Consider the following 21643-nt stretch of genomic DNA (forward strand, 5'->3'; position numbering starts at 1 on the left):
CAACCCCCTGCTCAATGCAGGAATCCACCCTAAAGCATCCCAGACAGATGCTTGTCCAGCTGCCTCTTGAAGGCGTGGAGAAGTCCACTTACATCAGCACAACGTAAATCTGGATCCAACCCACAGTCAATAAACTTTTGCCTCCTTTCCTCCAACTTTGAATAATCACCTGCTTCAATTTCACCTGGCTGCAGCAGCAGGTGAAGAGTGACAGAGGGCCAGTCCATCAGCCTGGCTAGGTGAGATATTGAGCCCTCTCCATTAATCTGACTAAGGTCACTCCTGCCCTTTCTCTTCCCCTCTCCCAGAACTGCATCCATCAACAGCAATTCCACCTAGACAGATAAGGCACCATCCATTGGCCTGACTGGACCTGCAGCCATCTGGCTCCATCCCTCTTAGAAATGTCTTCTGCAATCATTAAGATACCTGCATTTGCTTAGTAGCATCTTCCCTACCTATCACTTTCGGTTTCTATATCATGCCTCTTAAGCTGCGCACCATTATTTTGAACTGCAAACCCCCATGAGTGGTTCCTAAAGGCGGTTCCTAAATATTAAAATTAAATCACTAAAAACAGCAGTCATTCTTCACTCTGCTTTTCCATATGACAAAGAAACAGCATAAGAAATTGGTGTCCAAGCCCTCTTTGGGCAGATGAAACTAATAATTTCTGTTCTTTGCACCCAGGCTCATGACCCCATCCCACTTGTTCCATTCTTCATGCTTGCAAGCCAGTCCTTCAAGCAAACACCCCAGATTCTTGATAGCTTCTGGGTAATGTTACCCCCCTCATGCCCTGTGTTTCACATCATCTCATCCGGTTTGCTGAGCTTCTGTTTTACGTTTCAGCAGACTGCTGGATCATAATCATGGCAACTGCCGTTGACTACAGGCTTAGCTTGTCCCTTTCTGTGGATCCTTGAGGCTCACAGGGGAAGTTGGTAGCATCTGATGGCAGTCATGTCAAGGCAGGAAGCAGCTAGGAACTTTGATATCTCCATATGGGCCCTGCTGGCTGGACCTCTCTCCTACTAGAAGGATGTTGTCTCAGCAGGGAATCAAGGCCAACTGAAGACTTATGAAGGCTGATACAAGCTGTAGTGTGGTCAGCCCCACCCCTTCTGGAGGTGGTTTACAGTGTGAAATAACAGCTGACACTTTAACTGATATGATATAGAAAGCAGGACTGTGTCCTCTGGCTGAGAGAATGCTGAATAAGGCATTGAATGTTCTACCTCCAAGAAACTACCCTTTGGCTTGTCCTCATCAAAATCCTCTGCTGCATACCAGAAGGTCCCAGGGCTGGGTCAACGACACCATCTTGCCCTTCAGTTATAATGCTGCCTTCACATCTTAAACGTGTGGATGTCACTTAGAACTAAACTATTTCACTGTGAAGACGTTGAGCAAAGTTCTGCCAAATGCACAGAAGAATTGCTTTGCTGGATAGGTCTTGGGCTCCATCTAGCCAGCTGAATGCCTTGGAAGTTTACACACAGCACGTGGTGACAGCATGACTTGACAAGGCTCAAACAGCAGCTAACAATAGTGAAAAGGTAACCATCTACCAGCATCCTACCTTTCTCTTGGTGCCTTGGAGGCCCATTATGGTAAAAGTTGCTCAGCTGAATGCATATGTAAGGAAACGCCTGTCACAGTCCAGATGCAAATTTAATTACTTCAAGTTAAAACCTTCCATCTTGTCTAAGGGGTCCTTCAAAAAAAAAAATTGCAACTGTAAACAAGCACTACATTGCAATCAGGTGTCAGGAGCTTATTTGATCTCTTGCAAAATATGTCACAAATCACTGGCAGAAAGTGGGTCGAGTGAAAGAACAAAGGGAAAATCTGTCAATGGACTGGGTCGCTCATGTGAGTTTGCCTATTAGTGCACCAGATCTTTCTGCTCCTGTCTAATGCTGTCCATATAAAACAATCCCAGCCTGACAGTATTTTGTTATCTCGCATTTGATGTAATTTTGCTACAGTAAGCAGAATTGGGGTGGGGGGTGGAGAGAGAACTGGTAGACTAACCATAAGAAATGCTAAAACACACCAAAAAATTGGACTAAAAACATCAAATGCATCTTATCTGCTCGGTTTTCCGGTTACACACTACTGTAGTACACTCAAAAGTGTCTTAAGGCACTGCCTGAAAGGTAGATGATGAATCACACCAAAATGGCATTTTTTTGTGCTGCCAAACAACGTTCTTCCATGTATACTTGTCCCTTTGAGTCAATCTCAGCGTGGAGCAATCCCAGGAAAGCTGAGCTGCACGGAAAAGCCATCCGTTGTCATTCATCGATTAAATTTTGATGGCGATATAGGCCAGGGCACGGTACAAAGCAGGAAGTGCTAACGTACAACCGGAGAACTGGGAAAACACAGCTGAAGAAATGGGCAGGTGAATTAGGTGAAGAAGACGTTGCAAAAGAGGCTTCAACTCGACCACAAAACAGTTTGTCATTGTATACACCCACAAATAAAATATGGGCCAGACTACTTCAGCAAATAGAATAGTAAATAGAATTCTTTGACACAGGCATAACCTACCTTCACAAACTTGCAATACAGGATAAGGACCGCAAAACACTTTGTACGATACAGTTATTTATTTAGTCATTTATTTATTATGTTTACAGTTTCCTCTAGAAAGTGTTTGAAGCTACATACATGAATTACGAACAACACAAAGCACCAAAATACAAACGTTGGGAAGGAGGAACACCTGTGACACCCATGGAGTTCAATGGGACTTATTCCCAGGTAAGTGTGTATAGGTTTGCAGCCTTAAAATCCTAAAAATGCAACCACCACAAAAAAACTATACTCTGTCCATTGAAATGAATGGGAAGAGCTATGTAGCCAGAAACCATTGGCTTCACAGGCTCATCCATTCCCCATCCATCAGGGTGTGGGAGATTCACCCAAGGGCCCTTTGTGATAAAGTGAGGATAAGAAGATGGATTCTGGTGGATCGGACCAAAGGTTAGCTGAGTCTACCACTCCGTTTCTCACCCTGGCCAACCAGATGTCTCTGGCAAGCTCACATGTAGGAGTAGAGGGAAGTCAACGAGGCCAGAGGCCAATTCTGATTTCACTCTAGGTGAACCTCTGGAGTCAAATAATGTCTGAAAAGGCCTTTGCATGCACAACACAGCACATGTAAAATCCTGGTCCTGGGTATTTGTCTCTTAAAAAAAAGACCCATCCCTCATTCTGCACCATAGGGAAAGCAAAACGTGAAAATGCACTAACAATTATCCCAGTATGTTTAGCAGATCTAATGTTTTATGTATATTTCAGCCGTCAAAATACATGCAATTCCAGCCCCATCTCTTTAGCGACTCACAGTTAATACAGTCAACCGGTTTTATTAAGTTTAGAAAATGAATACTCAGACTTCTTTGTTTCCTAACCGGTGTGTGTGTGTGTGTGTGTGTGTGTGTGCAGAGGGGACAGCCTGTTTGACTATGCGATTTCGGATGAGTTTCATTTATTCATATACAGTAATACCACTATGGGGACAGTATGCTTCCCTGGTCTGGAACAGACTCCTTTTCATTCTCCAGCTGCTTCCTAAACTGAATTCATTATGAGCAGAGTGCCTGCTCTATTTATCCCTTTCCATGGAAATTTAAACATTACATAAAATGTTACCATTTGCCGTATTATACATCCGCATATACGAAGTGGATGATAATATTAACATTAATGTTTCCGTAGCCTCTGAAGCAAAGCAAATGGAGTTTGGCGTAATTCCATCTATTACTCAATAACAGTTGCAAATGAGAAAATTGCAAGAGGCATATTGAGTAATAATAAAGAGCCCAGGCGACAACTGTAACAATATATCTACTTTGTAATCCTACTCTTTATATATTTAAGAAAAGCTAATCTCTGATCTTTCACCACCGATACACATTAGCACTCCTGTTAAAATTTCAGCCTATTAAATCCCATCCTATATATTTTGCACACTTCATTTGGAAGAACTCCCCACCCACCCACTCTGAACCCAACCGCCCTTTAAAAAGCTAGATAATGTGCAACATTTTTACACCTTCCAGCTATCACTTTGCAATTATGGAAGAATTCATTGCGACTCGTCGCAGCGCTATAGAACGAGGCTGGGCTTCATCGCCAAAGCTATCTTTGCTTCACGTCACAACTAGAAACAAGGCCCATGACTTGGAGTTACCCATCTTCAGCAACTACAGATGTGATAGATGCTGTTTGCAGGCTCGGTGGCAAAAAGCCACGCCGGCTGTCAGGAGAGGTTTCGAGAGATTTCTTGTTAACATTTATAGACACTGTGTGACCCAAAGTGTAGGGGGAAAGTGCAGCGACACCTTCCTCAAAACAGAAAATAAAAGGGAAGTCCTTATTTCTTTCTTTAAAGAGACACATCCTCTTTAAACATCCCAAGCACTGCAGAGTTTAATCCCATGCACCTTTACGCAGCAGCAAATCCTACAATGTCAGTGGGCCTGTTCAGATGACACACTAAGCTACGGTTAGGTTTAATTATTACATTTATATCCCGCCTTTTTTCCTCCAAGGAACACCAAGGCGGCATACATAATCCTCCTCCACTCCATGTTATCCTCACAACAACAACCCTGTGAAGTAGGTTGGGCTGAGAGGCTGTGACTGGCCCAAAGTCACCCAGTGGCCGAGTGGGGACTAGAACCCGGATCTCCCGACTCCCTAACCCTTAGCCACTACACCACAGTTAGGTTGCTGACCCTTTTGCAGCAAGTGGTTAGTGGGCAAGTTTAAACCGTGGTTATGCAGCCACCATGGTTAGGAATGGTTCACATGACACGCTAAGCCATAATGTTTAGCTCAAAATGTTTAACTACCATGACTCAGCGTATTGTCTGGACAGGGTCATTGTGGGTTAGTCCTCGACAATTTTATATAGGATGGCAGCCTTGGCCATTTGACAGTGCAAGACCATGCATATTTACTCAGCAGTACAGGGATTATGAACAGGGATTATGTCCACCTAAACAGGCAATAGGATTGCAGCAGAAATAGTACGATTTGGGAAAACCATTCCATGTGTTTTCCACTCTTGGACTCAATCTTTTCTTTAAAGAAATGAAAGCTGACAATCTAGAGAGGGAGGGGATAGAAAACCTAGGGAAAGGTGCTCTCCGTCAGCTCACCCCCATGGCTACGGCCCTGCCATTACCCTACATTGGCATCCGTTTAAAGAATATGCTGCAAATTTAATAAAACTTAAATTGCCCATGTCGCCATACTTAACAGCCTGGAGTATCAGCTCTGGTCTCAAGTGATGTCAATTCACTTGTGCAAAGCAGGCCCAAGACCAGGGAAAACCAGGGTTAAATGCGGGACTTGAACCTTGCGCATCTGAGGTCAAGGGATGGAATCTCTCGGCATGCACAGCAGAGCTTTTGATAGCAAGAGTTCACACAATAAACATCACTTCTTTTCTTTTTGCCAAGCCCCAGCGGGCGTTGCAATGCCAATTTCTTGCTTCTACCCCTGAGTAGATTTTATCTACCACCAGAAATGTGAAATAGTTCTACAGTAAACCGAAACATTCTGACCTTTTATTCTTATTATATATATTTGTATACACGGTGATACTAAAAAAAAGAAGAAGACAATATAATCTGCCTTGGGCTATCCTATCGTGAGTCACAGCAGGAAGGTCATTTTACTTTGATCAAAGAGGAGGAGAGATCATCTCATTTTAGTATGTGTTGACACCTCTGCTACTTCAAACACACACACACACACACACTAAGAACCAAGTACCCTTAAGGTGTCTTAGCCTCCATTTTACTTAATACAGACATTTTACTGTTAGCGCATTCAAGCCAACGGAGAAGCAAAGATTTGTGCCTTCGGAAATGGGAGCTACAAAGGTTTTAACCTTTTTAACAGGCCGACATTTGTAGTGCCATGACAGTGGGGTTGACAACAGATTGCTTCCCCTAAGAGATCACCTTTGGTTTGGTGCTTAGAGGCACAACGTAAAATTATGTGTCTTTGTCCTCTTAGAAAAGGGTGGAAGATGCTGATGGCTTCCTGAAGAAGGAAGCAAATGGAAGACGCCGGATGGAATGGGCAAACAGCCTCTGGAGAGAGATATGCTGTAACCCCAAGGGTGACAACGAACCTCTACTAAGAATCAATGCTGCGATTCAAATAGCGCCATTACACCTTCACTCTGTCTGTGCCATAGCACCTAGGTGGGTTCTACACTAATGGTTTATAACGTTAAGGAAGGTTTGTGATAACTAATTGGGGCACATGATGCTATGTTTCTTATGTGTTATCGTCGTCGTATTCTTCTTCCTTCTTTTGTTGTATGTCTTCCGCTGTAACGTTTCAATAGTGCAAGTGTTCGTATGTGCCCCCTTAAGTCGTAATTGTTGTATTTGACTGACTTTTGAATGGTCGTTTGTCAGCCAATCGCTTTCAAGGGGGCGTGGATACTTCCTTTCGGCGCCTAAATCAACTGTTTCTGCTGTGTTTGTTTGAGAAGAGGGAGTGGGCGGATCACTGAACAAACCTGTCATGTCTAACCCTACTGCCCCTGTTTTGGGAGAAGGTGTTTCAGGTAATCAGAGAGCGTTGGCTATTGGGCGGTATAAAAATGTAATAAATAAAATAATCAATCAGAATCAGAACTAGAAGAGGTGACGCCAGACACCTGCCAGCCTGTACCAGTGGGGGAGGAAGCTCTCACAGGTAATACCCCAGCTGGGAGTCAGCCCTCTCCAGAGCTTATCTCCTCAAGGCCAAATCCTACACACTCAGTGGGAAGTGAGCTTTCTTCCAGATGAGAGCATCCCGACAAGCTAGCTGATGCTAGGGTCTGCCGGAAGCTAAAATGCATGGTGCGGAAGGAAGGCGTGAGAAAGTCGGTCCGACTAGGATTGCGCCAGAACCTGCTTCCTCACCAGGTTCTCTGAAGTTACGGGCCTTTGGAAAGAGCCTTCTTATTCTTCTTGAGCGGACAATTGTCTTGCTTAGTTTGCACAGTTTTGCCTAGGAGAAAGTTTCTAAGAGATTAGACTCTCTTCGGGTAGAAGAGATGTTTGCTGCTTAATAAAAGCTTTGTAGATTACTTAGCAAGCCTCGTCATTTGCCTCCCATCGAAAGCAGGAGTTTTCTGAGAAACGCGACAAAACCAACGAAGGGAAACTCAAACCTACAATGTTAGAAGATACAGTGTGTCCTGGCTTAATGAATTAATAACGGGAAGGAGAAAGGTAAGTAGCGTTATAATGCCTGAGTGTGCCCTGTAACGTTTTAAACAAGCAGAATATATAACATCAGAGGAACTAAAAAATGTAATAAACACTGGTGTAGATCTCCCACTAGACATAGCTCTTGGCATGCATATGAAGGGGATCGTAGGGGAGGGGGTGCGCCTCCAGGTTACTTTGTTTTTAAACAAACCACATGGCTCCATGTGGTTGCAGTCACATCCTCAGCCACCAGGGGCAGGCTTCTCTAGCCAGCACATCATTTGCAGGGGAGATCAGTAGGCCGAGGGATGTTGTTCCCCACCCCATTGATGTGGGGCATACATACCCAGTGGGGAACGGAGTATACAGACTCCTCTGTTAGAGGACTACAAGGGCGCACCATGGCAAGGGGTATTTATTAATTACATTTCTATACCACCCAATTGCCAAAGCTCTTTGGGCGGTTCACAACAATTAAAACCATAAAACACAATATGATAAAATACAATATAAACATTTAAAACTGCAATATAAAATAAATTTAAAAAGCAAACAAAATAAATCCTAGCAGCAGGGCAAAAATGTGAAATACAGCAACAGATTTAAAACAATAGAAACTGAAAAACAAAAATGCCTGGGGAAAATAAAAACGATGGAAAGAGCATTAGGTAAGCGCTAGGCGGACCTCTCTGGGAAGCGTACTGCACAGCCGGGATGTGAGAAGCTCGGAGGATGGCAACATAGGAGAGGGCCTTCTCAGTGGTGGCCCCCCAACTGCAGAATGATCTCCCCGACAAGGCTCGCCTGACGCCAACATTGTTATCTTTTCGGTGCTAGGTCAAGACCTTTCTCTTTTCCCAGGCATTAAACAGCATTTAACAACATATGCTGATTTTATAACTGATCCAAGAATAGTTGTTTAAATGGATATTGTTGTTTTTATACTTTTAGTGGTTTTAAATTTTGTATATCTGTGTTAATGTTCATTGTTTTTAACTTTTGTAAACCACCCAGAGAGCTTCGGCTATGGGGCGGTATATAAATGTAATTAAATAAATAAATGTGCAGATCGGTTGGCTAGCAACTTTCATGACCTGCTTTGCAAAACGGTGCTCCCCCTTTATCACATTGCCATTCGCAGCAACTGGGAACTTGGGAGCGACTAGAAGCCTGTATAGTATTGTCTCCTCAAGGCCAAATTCTACAAAGTTTTGGGCTTAGATCCCTTCTTCCACACAAACCTGCCCACTCACTGCAGTTCCCGCTTGAACCTTTGCTCCAAATCTCACAGCCTTCGGAAGAATGAGGTGGCTGGAATCTGTGACAGGGACTTTTTGGTGGTGGCATCCAAATTGTAGAACTCCCTAAGCGAAGTTTCACTGGCCACTTCTCGTAGCTTTTAAGCAGGCTGTAAAGTCAATGTTTTTAATTATTTGGTTTCAAATTCCTCTCTGTTTCTTGGGTTTTTAGGGCTTTTTCAGGCCTCTCTTTTTATATTATATCTGCACTTAGACAGAGATATGCCGCCTTAAAAAAAAAAAGTGGGAGAGGGGATCAAAGGTAAGGTAAAATGATTTTAAAAACTAACTAAATAAGTTAGCACAGATAGCAATTCCTATTTTTTGAACTTAAATAATTGTTAAGCACAATCTTCTACCCTTGCTTTTGTTTTTAAGGGCTGCTTGTACAGTACCTGTTTAAGACTATTTTAGGACAGTTGATTCAGCTTCGGAAACTGGGAGACCTCAGTGAGGAGGGGAAGAAGAGAGAGAGAGGGGGGGGCAAGAAATACACAGTACTGAAAACAATACTCCCAACATTGTAAATGTTCGCCGAGACTTACAAATCGCACAAGCTTGACCCTTCTCTCTTTCTTTTTCCCTCTCCCTAATATCATATTACAGAGCACTCCAAAATGAACATTCCACTTTGACAGCTAACCTCAGGCACCATTAGTCTAGTATCTAGCTACTTATACCGACGTCTGGAAAGCCGATACGAGAGGCAAGTCAAGCTGAGAGTTTAACTGGCAGAACTCCTCAAATCTCAATCGCGTGCTACTTGAAACTTAGACCACAAGAGAAAACAGTTCACTGCTTTCCCCACCTCCACATACTTTAAAAAAATTTTTTAAAAAAAATACTACCCTGGCAACGGATTTATCTTCTTGGTCCAGATAAAGTCATCCACGTACATTTAGCAAGCAGAGCTAAGAAACAAAACCCAAAAAAACAAAACAGAGAAGAATATTCCAACGCTACGATTGAAGATGTATTCTACGCGCCTCTTTTTCCATGCACGTTTGGCCGTCCCGTTGACAGCCTTGGAAGTTAAGTATTATGGGCTGCTGCACATAGGTTTCAAACCTTGATGGAGCCCCACGGCAGGCTACTTCTGACAGTCAAATCATGACAAGCACGTTGCAGCCCGATGCCCGTCAATTCGCGAACATCGCGGCCCGAGGCAACCGTTGCGCGGCGACTAAGCGGAGGGTCAAAGGTTAAGCTCGGAGAAGACAGCGCTGAAGGGCAACTGTCATGCTCTACTGCATGCCGCAAAGCAGCAAGGAGTAGTTGTCTTTGGAGGAACATGCAAAGCGTTCTCATTCTGTTCAGGCAGACACACATCCAGAGGTCCAAAATGAGACCACTGCCAATTCACGAACAGCCCGACTGACAGTATGCCATTCAAGCTGTCTGTTTCAAGTGGATCTGTGGTGGGGTTTTGGGTTTTTTTTTCCCTATTTCAGATTACAAATGCATGCAAAGTGTACGGTTAAGCAGAGCCTGTTGGCAGCTGTTGGTATTTATTTAAAAAGTCTCTCTCTTAAAGAAAGAGAACTGAAAACTTTTTTTAAAAAAAAAATCATTTATTTTAGAAAACAGCAAGTAATGAACCACCACTGTGAGCAAAATCCAACATTTCCAAGGAAGTAGCTGCAACAATGAGGGTCGCATTTTCCCACAGACCAAGGGTTCATTCACACCAGTGGTTCCCAAAGTGGGCAGTAGTGCCCCCTTGGGGGCGGTGGGATTGCATAGGGGGCGCGAAGAGGCAAGGGGGTGGCAGGGGGGCGCTCGAGGTGGTCTTTTCCGAGAAGCGCCTCTCCAGAAGGTCTTAAAACCCAGGGACATTTTTATGGGAGAAGGTAGTTTGGTCCCAAGCCATGTAGGGGAACAATCCACACATGTATTAATACCGTTTAAGAAGAGTCCTTTTAACGGTGAATTGAAAAGTTTCAAAAGCACCAAAACGCTAATGAAGAGACATACCCTGCTTGGTGTGCCCCGCCACGCTGGCTGCAAAACAGAGGCATTCGCTCTCTTTTCCCTCCCTCCCTCGGCAAGCCTGCGGAGGGTGCTTTGGATTTTGAATAAATATTCAATTAATTGTTACCGGTTTGAATTTTATTGCTATTATCTTCCTTAGTGGGTCGTTGAAAAGCGCTATTCTGAATAATGATTTTTATAGTGTAGGGTAGGGGGGCACTGGGCATGAGTTTGTGGAACCAAGGGGGCAGTTACCTGAAAAAGTTTGGGAACCACTGATCTACACCAAACAGGATATTGCACTATGAAAGCGGTATATAGAAGTCAGGAGCTACACCACTGCTTTATAGTCAGGAGCTACACCATTGCTTTATAGCGGTACTGAAATGCACTGACAACTGTTGGGGCCCATTGACTCATACCACATGCCGCTTTCATAGTGCTATATCCTGCTTGGTGTGGCTCCTGCCTGTTATATACCGCTTTCATACTGCTTTCATAGTGCAATATCCTGCTTGGTGTGGATTAGGCCAAGGGTTTCGTTGCTAGCACTTACAAGGGAAACCCTCATGTTTGTGTGTGAGCAAGCATGAGCATGGACATGTGTGCATTTGTGCACAGGTGTGGCCATCTGCTACCACCCAATGTGGACCTCGGAGTCAAAAAAGATGCACTCCCCTGCTCTAGCCCAAAGATGTAGCACAGCTACATCCTCTTCGTCCTAGCCAATATGAATATTTGAAACCCCAACATGGTGAGTGTGCATGTTAAGGTTAGAAGAAGACATCATTTGTTACAAAACTAAAACAATGATTTGCACAGTGTTGTAAAAAGAAAAGGGGAAAAAAGCTTAATAATTTCAATTAGGTATTGAGTTGACAGCGATATTTAACTATTTATGTCAAAGCACCCTGCTTCAGAAGTTATAATTCCCAGCAAATGATCAAACACAAAGTGGCATTACTTTGCATAACACATGCCTCCCTCGTCTTAAAACCAGTTGCAACCCAAGCTGTGTATGTCTGTTGTTTACATCTAAATGATGGGAACTCATTTAGCTTTGCCTGCATTAACATATACAATGCTTGAGCTGGGATGTAGGGGTGGTGGTATTTTGCTTATTAGATAAATGTCAGTGCCTCCCATCCCTAATACCAATCCAATTTATTTATAAATAAACAAATAAATAAATAAATGTAGGCCCGAAACTAAATTTTAGCAAGCAAACAAAAGATTAGCCCTCTGTGACCTTTCCGACAGGTAGCGCATCTACCCTCCTTAGAAGTATAAAAACCAGAGCCCGTTACACAACACAACAGTTGTGCAGAAACTCTGCTCTGCACAGCGTGGATATTCTGCATGGAGTGTGTGTGTGTGTGTGTTTTAAAAAAAAAACCTCCACCTGCCAGAAAACACATTTCTTAACAGTGGTGTAAAAACTACACCGTGGAGTTCAAAAACCACAGTTGAGAAACGTGTTGTTTGAACTGAGCCACTTTCTTATAGATTACCTCTCTGGGCTGTTGGGGGAATAAAATGTGTGTGTGGGGGGGGAAGAAACGACAGGATTTGATGTTTGTGGGGAGGGGACGACATCCTAAGGAAATACTGGGTTGCATACCTGCTTGTAAGCCAAATTTGCACCCCAGAAGTGGTTAGGAAACCAAGCTGGAAGAGCTGAGTATCTTTAGCCTGGGGAACAGGACATTAAGAGGAGACACAATAGCTGTCTACAGGTATCTAAAGAGTGGTCATGTAGAAGACAGAGCGGATCTGCTTGCTCCTGCTCAAAAGGGCAAGCGCAGAACTAATTGATGGAAGTTGCAAGGAAGTCGATTTCAGCTAAATGTTAAGGAAATCGTCTTAACGGTAAGGACTGTTCAACAGTGGAAGAGACTGAGCAGGGGGCTGTATATCAGATGACCTCCAAGTCCCTTCCCACTCTAAATTCCTATGATTCTGCAACATTGCAAGATATTCTGGGGCAGGCACACACTAGGCTGTCAAGCATTAGCTGCCAGTGAAATGTCTTGGGCCAGTGTTAGGTAGGAATATAAGCTACAGTGTCCTAGTTCTCAGCAAAGTGATGAACCTATGTTTGGGCTCTGCCATTGAAGATGGAGGTTCTAATGATAGATTGCTCCTCTGTACCAAATAAATAAATAAATAAATAAATGAAAATCCCTCCACAGAGAAAACTAGATACCAGGGAGCAGAGTTCTAATCTAGCCCAGTCTTCCCTGTAACATGTTGATTTTCTATTGACTGGGATTCAGGGCTGGCCCTGCCAAAAGGCAAAGTGAGGCAGCTGCGTCAGGCAGCAGATGCTGAGGGGCAGGTAAAGTAAGTGAGGTGTTAGAGAACAGAGCTGTATGGGCTCTCCACCCTAAACTAGCCCCACTACCCTCAGACATGGTGAAAAATACAGTCCCATCACTAGTGTTGGGAGAAAGTTTCAACAACACGTCTGATTGGCTTCTCTACATGGAAATGGGGGGGGGGAGGTGTGTCTTGCCCATCGATTCAGGCAGTAAAATGCCTTGGCTCAGCCTTGCAGGGATTCTACAGAAAGGCATCAAGTCATGCAAAGTCTCCCCTTGCACCCAGGAGTGGTACAGCCCACATACGTGTTTCTCAGGTGAAAAGCAGGCCAACCTCTCCCCAAAATAGGAGCATCTACTTTGCCACATGAGGTATCATTTCAAGCATTCTGCTCATGAAGCACCGGTTGCCTCGGGGTCATGAAATAATACTCAAAACTTTATAATCATTCATCGATTTAGTCTTCAACATAGTATATCATTTGAATCCAATGGGAACATAAAGAGCTTAGCTATTTGTGAGGTCAACCACAGTACAGTCAGAGGCTGACATAATATCGATGGCGAGGTAGAAAGAAATTGCCAAATACAGCAGATCAATACCTCGTTTCACCGTTACAGCCATATATATATATATATATATATATATATCTTTACAGCTTCAAAAATAATAATAATGAAAGTGGGAGATAAATGCTTCCCTCCAGGTAAAGTATTTGATTAGCTGAGGGCAGAGGTGACAATAGCAGTTGCAGTAAAGTAACTTTATCACCTTAAATAAAAGTAGTGGGATGAGATGCAGATAAAAGCGGGGGGGGGGGGGCGGATGAAACTGAGCAGACAGACAGACATTGTCTTTGACCATTATAGATTGCTAATCTTAATATAAGATGAATCTTTATGCATTGATTAAATAAAGCACAAATTGTGAGTGAAGCTTGGAATAAATAAAAACAAGTAACTTACATCCTCAGAACTTGCTGATAACCCGTGTATATGCAGACTTTAAATGCATGTAAGATCCATCCTGATCTTATTTGCAAGGGGTGAGGGACACAGGGAACATCAGGGCCTACTCCAGTTAGACTGCCCCCAACCAGGGAATGCAGGGCCATCTCACTAGCCCCGCTGAAAGACTACTTATTTTTCCTCTTCCCTCTTCACTTCCTTTTCCTTGTGTGACATGTTTTTTTAGATTGTAAAGCCTGCAGGTTGGGGCTGTCTTTTTTGCTGACTGATTCTACGCTGCTCTGGGAATCCGTTTTCGACTGAGTAGCAATAAAATTACTTTAAATACATAACTATACATATTTTTAAAACACACAGAAACACATGCACACACACACGTTTTACATCCAGTTTTATATTTAGCCTCTTAATAAACCTATGCAACCAAAAGCCCTGATATAAGTCAGGATAGCAAGGCAGACATTGCTCTTTAATTAAGCGGCTGATGTTCTACTTAAAACCAGAAGGCATCCTTGGGCAATAAGCGAAGATAAAGTACCCTTTCCCCCAAAAGAAGATCCAACTGTTATCAATGCTTAAAGGCCTTAAATCATGAAAAATAAACCGTCTAATGGCCTGTATTCAATAGCAAGCAGAAAGTCAGGGACGCTGGCTGATTTGGATTAACACATTTTCAGTTATAACAAGTAATTTTACAGAGGATTAGAACCTTGATGGGCTGATCAATACGAGGGTCTGCTGTTATTACAGATGAAGAGAAAATTACCCCTCTGGTAATAAAGTGTGTGTGTGTGTTGGTTCTCCTTCATTTGCAGAGGCCATTACTGTAATGGCCCCGGCGTTAACAGCTGGGGCAATTTGAACCAGCGTCGGTGTGATGAATTTTAAAGCACAGAACATTTGCCACGCTCTCCATCTTGCGTTTCGTGCCCTTCTCCCTCCCCCAGCTCTGCCCCCCTCCCCGCCCCGAATCTGTGCACCGGGTTTCCAACACATAGGCGATGCACTACATCAAACATACACTATTTCTCCATAAGCTGTCTCATTAATAGCGTTTGGGGCCTATAACGTCGCATCGGTACCCATCCCACTGGACAATTTCCATTGACAGAAGCATCTCTGCAAGTTACTTCCCTTGACAATATTGTAACATTTGGGTGGGGGGATTTATGTTTGGGAAAATAGAGAAGGATCACAGCCACAGAGAAGACTGGGGTGGGGGTGGGGTAGGATTACTTAGGGACATGTAGAGTTGTCAGAGAGCAGGGGCTGGTGGTTCCCATTTTGGTGGAGCTGTGAATCCATTCCGGGTTTCAATCACAACCAGACAGAATTCTAAAGAAGCTAGCTGATGTGTGGGACCCTATTCCTAACATAGGTTCTGCACCTTGAACAGCTCCTTTAGAGTCCTGGATAGTTCTGACTGAAACCCGGAATGGATTGAACATCCCACCCAAGTCGGAGCCACCAGCCTCAAACTATTAGTCCGTCTAACCAAGGACTTTATACTTCTGGGGTCTCCAATGGGGTATCCATTGAAAGGACTGGGTATGTTCAGCCTAGAGAAGAGAAGATTGAAAAGAGACATGAGAGCACTCTTTAAATATTTGAAAGGTTGTCACCCAAAGGAGGGCCAGGATCTCTTCTCGATCATCCCAGAGTGCAGGACACGGAATAACGGGCTCAAGTTAAAGGAAGCCAGATTCCGGCTGGACATCAGGAAAAACTTCCTCACTATTAGAGCAGTGCGACAATGGAACCAGTTACCTAGGGAGGCTGTGGGCTCTCCCACACTAGAGGCATTCAAGAGGCAGCTGGACAGCCATCTGTCAGGTACGCTTTTATGTGAATTCCTGCACTGAGCAGGGAGTTGGACTCGATGGCCTTATAGGCCCCTTCCAACTCTACTATTCTATGATTCTATGATCCCCTTTGGAGTCTGCCAAGCTCCCTATCTTCCCTGAATTTTATTTTATTTCTTAGGATATATAAACTAACTTGCTGGCATTATGCAAAGAGGTGCTGTCCAACAGCACTATCTTTATTTAGGTTTTTAAAAAAAGTCATTTTGTGTTTTGGAGCTCAGACTTCCACCTCTGCCTTGGACTTAGGTTCTTGGGCAAGTTATTTTTTTCTTTTTGTCTCTCCTGTTGGCCTTCTGGGAAATGAGGGCAATGACCCTAAACACACAGCCAAATTTACACTGGAGTGTAAATTTCTTTAAAAAAGAACAAGAACCTGAATGTATTCGATTGGCCCAGTCAAAGCCCAGACCTCAATCCAACGAAGAATCTGGACCAAGACTTGAACATTGCTGTTCGCTAATGGTCCCCATCCAACCTGACAAGAGCTTGAGCAACTTTGGCCAAATATTGTGGGATCCAGATGTGCAAAGATGGCAGAGACTTACCCCAAAAGACTCACAGCTGTAATTGCTGCCAAAGGTGGTACTACCAAGTATTGACTCAGGAGGGTGGTAAATATTTATGCAGTTTGTTGACTTAACTTTTTTTTTTGCCACAATAAAAAATATTTTGCACTTTCAAAGTGTTGCGTAAATCAAATGGTAAACATGCCAATTAACTCCATTTTTTTCCAGGTTGTACCACAACAAAATGTAGACAAGACAAAGGGTGGTGAATACTTATGCAAGGCACTGTTTGTGTGGACTCAGGATTTGCAAGTAGGTGAGGCCACATTCAGTGGCCTCAAAGGTCCACAAGGCCAAAACAGAATCTGGCATACTAAGAATAATGATGCTTAGTGTTTATATGGTGATTCTAGAGTACATAGAACAGTATCCAACTGTGTCATCCTGTAAGCATAAATGACACTGCGCTTAGCAAAAACCAGGCTCTTAACTGTGTGCAAGAGAAGAATCTAACTAAGGTTATGTGTACACAAGCGCAGTTACACAAATGGTTGTGCACCAGTCTTGTGCAACCTGTTGTGCAATGGGTTGCACAACTGTAATAAGACAATTATTTGCACAACAGAAATATTCAGTGGAGCTTCAGTAGTGGCATTTGAGAGGTACTGGATACTGCCCAAAGTACTTTTCACAAGTTATCCTGCTGGCAGTAATATTACCTAGGGTGGCCTTACGAAAATAACAGGGCTCCTGTATCTTTAACAGTTGTATTGAAAAGGGAATTTCAACAGGTGTCATTTGTATGTATGCAGCACCTGGAGAAATTCCCCCTTCATCACAACAGTTAAAGCTGCAGGAGCTATACTAGAGTGACCAAATATACAAGAGGGCAGGGCTCCTGCAGTTTTAACTGTTGTGATGAAGAGGGAATGTCACCAGGCGCTGTATGCATACAAACAACACCTGGACAAAATGTTCAGGAAAGCGATGAAACGTCTCCCTTCCTACCAAAAAAAATATCCCAAAGCTACAACTCAGATCAAGACGTCATTCCTGTACATCAAGGGCACTGAACCTCAGGTCCACAGGCACTCTCAGTGGGGCTTACTTCCGAGTAAACAAGCCTAGGATGCACCCTCAGTGGGGCTTACTTCCAAGTAAACAAGCCTAGGATGCACCCTCAGTGGGGCTTACTTCCGAGTAAACATGCCTAGGATGCACCCTCAGTGGGGCTTACTTCCGAGTAAACAAGCCTAGGATGCACCCTCAGTGGGGCTTACTTCCGAGTAAACAAGCCTAGGATGCACCCTCAGTGGGGCTTACTTCCGAGTAAACATGCCTAGGATGCACCTTCAGTGGGGCTTACTTCCGAGTAAACATGCCTAGGATGCACCCTCAGTAGGGCTTACTTCCAAGTAAACATGCCTAGGATGCACCCTCAGTAGGGCTTACTTCCAAGTAAACATGCCTAGGATGCACTCAGTGGGGCTTACTTCCAAGTAAACAAGCCTAGGATGCACCCTCAGTGGGGCTTACTTCCGAGTAAACAAGCCTAGGATGCACCCTCAGTGGGGCTTACTTCCGAGTAAACAAGCCTAGGATGCACCCTCAGTGGGGCTTACTTCCAAGTAAACAAGCCTAGGATGCACCCTCAGTGGGGCTTACATGAAAGTAAACATGCCTAGGATAGGGTGCTTTAACAGCTGTATTGAAAAGGGAATTTCAGCAGGTGTCATTTGTATATATGGGGAACCTGGTGAAATTCCCTCTTCATCACCACAGTTAAAACTGCAGGTGCCCTGCCCTCTTTTAAATCTGGTCACAGTATAGCTGCAGTGTAGCTCCTGCAGCTTTAACTGTTGTGATGAAGAGGAAATTTCACCAGGTGTGCCATGCATACAAATAACACCTGCTGAAATTCCCTTTTCTATGCAACTGTTAAAGATACAGGAGCCCTGTCCTCCTTTTCATAGGGTCACCCTAGCCTAGGATGCACCCTCAGTGGGGTTGACTTCCAAGTAAACAAGCCTAGGATGCACCCTCAGTGGGGCTTACATGAAAGTAAACAAGCCCAGGATGCACCCTCAGTGGGGCTTACTTCCGAGTCAACATGCCTAGGATGCACTATCCAGTCACGTGTAGGAAGCCAATCCTTGCGCGAGAGGACAACGCCGACGCTCCAAAGACGCCCCTGTTCCCACCTGCGTGGGGTCTCGCGGCCTCTTCTTGCCATTGTGATTTACCTTTGCATCCTTCTCTCTTTCCTCTGCTCCTCTCTTCTTCATCATGCTGCTGCTTCACATGCAAAACGCCCGCCGTTGGGAAAGGAAAAAAAAGGGCTTCCTTCTTCCTTCCTTCTTAAGCAGCCCAGCCTCCTTGCAGACTTCCCCGGGCTCCCCCACCTTAAGACCACAACTCCCGAGATGCACCGCGCAGCTACCGCCGGCAGGCGAAGCCCGCGCGTGTGCCGGGGTAGTTCTCATCCCGCCCGCTGAGCGCGGGGATTCTCCATCAGGAACTACCATTCCCAGGAGGCCCTGCGAAGGGAGAACCCGGAAACCCGCCCCTCTTTCGAGGCTGAGGGCGGAAGCGGCTTTGGAGGGGTAGCAACGGAGGCGGTTGCTAACGTGGGATGCGAGGCGGGTGGCGAAGAAGGACCGCAGGAGGCGCGGGCGGCGGTGAGTGCGGGGCGGGCCCGGAGGGGGATCGGGGCCTCATCTGGGGGGGGGGTCCTGAGGAGGCCGTGGGGAGGGAGGGGCAGGCACCTCCCTCCCTCCCTCCCTCCCTGGGATTCAGGCTGTGCCTGATGGGCTCAGCTCCGTGCAGGAGGCTTCGGGTACCTCTTTGGAAGGTTTCCCTGCCGCCCTTCGAGAAGTGGTTCTGGGGGGGGCTTCCAGCGAGTAGGGCCCTCCAGTGTAATCACAACGTCCGTGCATGCATGGCGTGTGTGTAAATGTTACATAGAAGCATGCATATACGATCAAATGAAATCAGAAAGTGTGTGTGTGTATGTGTGTCTATAATTTATATAATTGTGTGTGTGTGTGTATATATGTGAATCTTACATAGATACATGCATATATGATCAAATGTAACCAAAAAGTGCGTGTGTATATGTGCGTCTATAATTTATATAATTGTGTGTGTGTGTATATGTGAATGTTACATAGATGCATGCATATACAATCAAATGTAATCAGAAAGTGTGTGTGTTTGTGTGTGTGTGTATAATATGTGTGTCTACAATTTATATAATTATGTGTGTGTATATGTGAAAGTTGCATAGATACATGCTTGGATGATCAAATGTAATCAGAGCATGCGAGTGTGATATGTGTGTGAGAGTGTTATAGAATTATATGTATATGTGTGTGCATATGTGATATATGTATTGCATAGATACATGCTTATATGATGAAATTAATCAGAACGTGTGTATATGTTATATAATTATGCATGTATAATATATATATATGTATGTGTGTGTGTGTGTATAGTGAGTGTTACATAGATACGTACATATATGGTAAAATGTAATCAGAACATGTGAGTATGTGATTTTTGTGTGTGTGTGTATATATATATATTATATAATGAGTGTGTGTATAGATGTATGTATACTTGTATGTATTATATACAGTTACATATAATTGACATGATGTGTACGTATATGTATGTGTGATGTGTGTTTGTGTAATGCATGGCATGGAGAAAGTGGATAGGGGGACAGTTCTCTCTCATAATACAAGAACTCAGGATCTTCCCATGAAGCCGATTGGTGGGAGATTCAGGAAAAGAAGTATTTCTTCACACCACGCATAGTTGAACTATGGAACTTGCTACCACAAGAAGTAGTGATGGCCACCACTTTGGAAGGCATTTAAAGGGTGGTGTGGATGTGTGCATGTATATGTAGATATGAGACAAATTCATGGTGGAGAGTTTGTGCCCCTTTTGGGTGCACGTACTTCTCCCATCTTTCTCTCTTTCCTGAGTTGTTACTGTCAATGTGGTTCCTATCTGCTGTCTCGCCATATTGTCAATTTCCTTGTCTGTTTCCTACTCACTTCATTCCTTTTGACAGTTGAAACATACAAGGGCATTGACACAGCAATGCTATACATATTGGACAGCCCTAAATGCACACTTCTGCACCTTTGAAGGACCTCCTCCAAAAAAAACACAGCCCTATTTGTGCAAATTTCTGGGGCTGAAAAAAGGGGGGGGGGTTGGAGAATGAGTGATAGCCCCTCCAAAGTACCTTTGGAGCATAGTTGGAGGGGCAGTCACTGGCAAGGGAGGCTTTAGGTAACATGGGTGGTCATGATAGGGACAAGCGGAAGGGGGTTTGCTGTTCTTTCCGAGTGCCTCTGTGCATGATCACAGCTACCCATGATGGGTTGTCTCTGCCGGGTTCAGATGGCGCACCAACCCATCATGAGTTGAACTATCACTGGAACAAACCGTTGTTTGTCAGGTGGCTTGTTGTCCCAAAATAAGCCACCCTGTGGGAAGTGCTCTGAATTCATTTATATACTGCCCCATAGCCAAAGCTCTCTGGGCAATTTACAAGGATTAAAAGGATTAGATTAAAAAGACTGAACATTAAAAATCAATATACAAAATCGAAAAACAAAAACATAAAAACAGCTAACATTTAAAACAATTTTTAAACACTCAGCCTGGCCAAAGCTCGTTTTGAAGTCGGTTAAAACTCAACGTATGCTGTTAAATGCCTGGGAGGAAAAGGAAAAACTTAAACTGGTGCCGAAAAGATATCAATGTTGGCGCCTGGTGGGCCTCATCGGTGAGATCATTCTCTAATTGGGGAGCCACCACTGAAAAGGCCCTCTCCCCTGTTGCCATCCTCTGAGCTTCCCTCGGAGTAGGCACCCGGAGGAGGACCTTAGATGTTGAGTGCAGTGTACGGGTAGGTTCATGTTGGAAGAGGTGTTCCATCAGGTATTGTGGTCCCAAGCTGTGTAAGGCTTTATAGGTTAAAACCAGCACCTTGAGTTGGGCTCAGAAACGTACAGGCAGCCAATGCAAGTGGGCCAGAATCGGTGTTAAATGCTCAAACCTCCTTGTTCCAGCTGTCAATCTGGACGCCGCATTTTGCACAAGCTGCAGCTTCTGAACCGTCTTCAAAGGCAGCCCCATGTAGAGTGCATTGCAGTAATCTAACTTGGTGCATAAGCCTTCATCCATTGATGAAGTTCCTCACGCTGTGGCCAAACACATTCTTCCCAGCCCTTGTGAGGTGCAACCCATCCATCTTCCAAGTAGCCTGTGGTCCAAGAATCCTAATCTCTCACATCGGCACCACCTTCGTAGCCTTCGTAGTTCACCCAGAGTTTGACGGGTTCAGAAACAGAAGCAAAAGGAAAGCTTCCAAATTGTTCCATACTAAAGGGGTGGAAAGCATGCGAGGGGGAGCTCACTGCAAACTCATTCTTGTAATCCTAAACTATG

General features: G+C 44.2%; 2 protein-coding genes across 4 annotated transcripts in view; one reads left to right on the top strand and one right to left on the bottom strand.

Annotated features, from left to right (window-relative positions):
- FTO (FTO alpha-ketoglutarate dependent dioxygenase) overlaps nucleotides 1-18510 on the bottom strand; it is a 277406-nt gene extending 258896 nt beyond the window's left edge. For all 3 annotated transcript variants that reach the window (XM_063141167.1, XM_063141168.1, XM_063141169.1), the window contains exon 1: nucleotides 18415-18510. In XM_063141167.1, coding sequence (XP_062997237.1) covers nucleotides 18415-18459 — 45 coding nt within the window. In that variant the 5' untranslated portion in view covers nucleotides 18460-18510. The remainder of the gene's footprint in view (nucleotides 1-18414) is intronic.
- A 291-nt stretch (nucleotides 18511-18801) lies between these two features.
- Nucleotides 18802-21643, top strand: part of RPGRIP1L (RPGRIP1 like) — a 104338-nt gene continuing 101496 nt past the window's right edge. The window contains exon 1 of the mRNA XM_063141176.1: nucleotides 18802-18849. The gene's annotated coding sequence lies outside the window, so the exon portion shown is untranslated. The remainder of the gene's footprint in view (nucleotides 18850-21643) is intronic.

This window comes from Elgaria multicarinata, chromosome 14 (assembly GCF_023053635.1).
Source record: "Elgaria multicarinata webbii isolate HBS135686 ecotype San Diego chromosome 14, rElgMul1.1.pri, whole genome shotgun sequence".
Taxonomy (NCBI): Eukaryota; Metazoa; Chordata; class Lepidosauria; order Squamata; family Anguidae; genus Elgaria; species Elgaria multicarinata.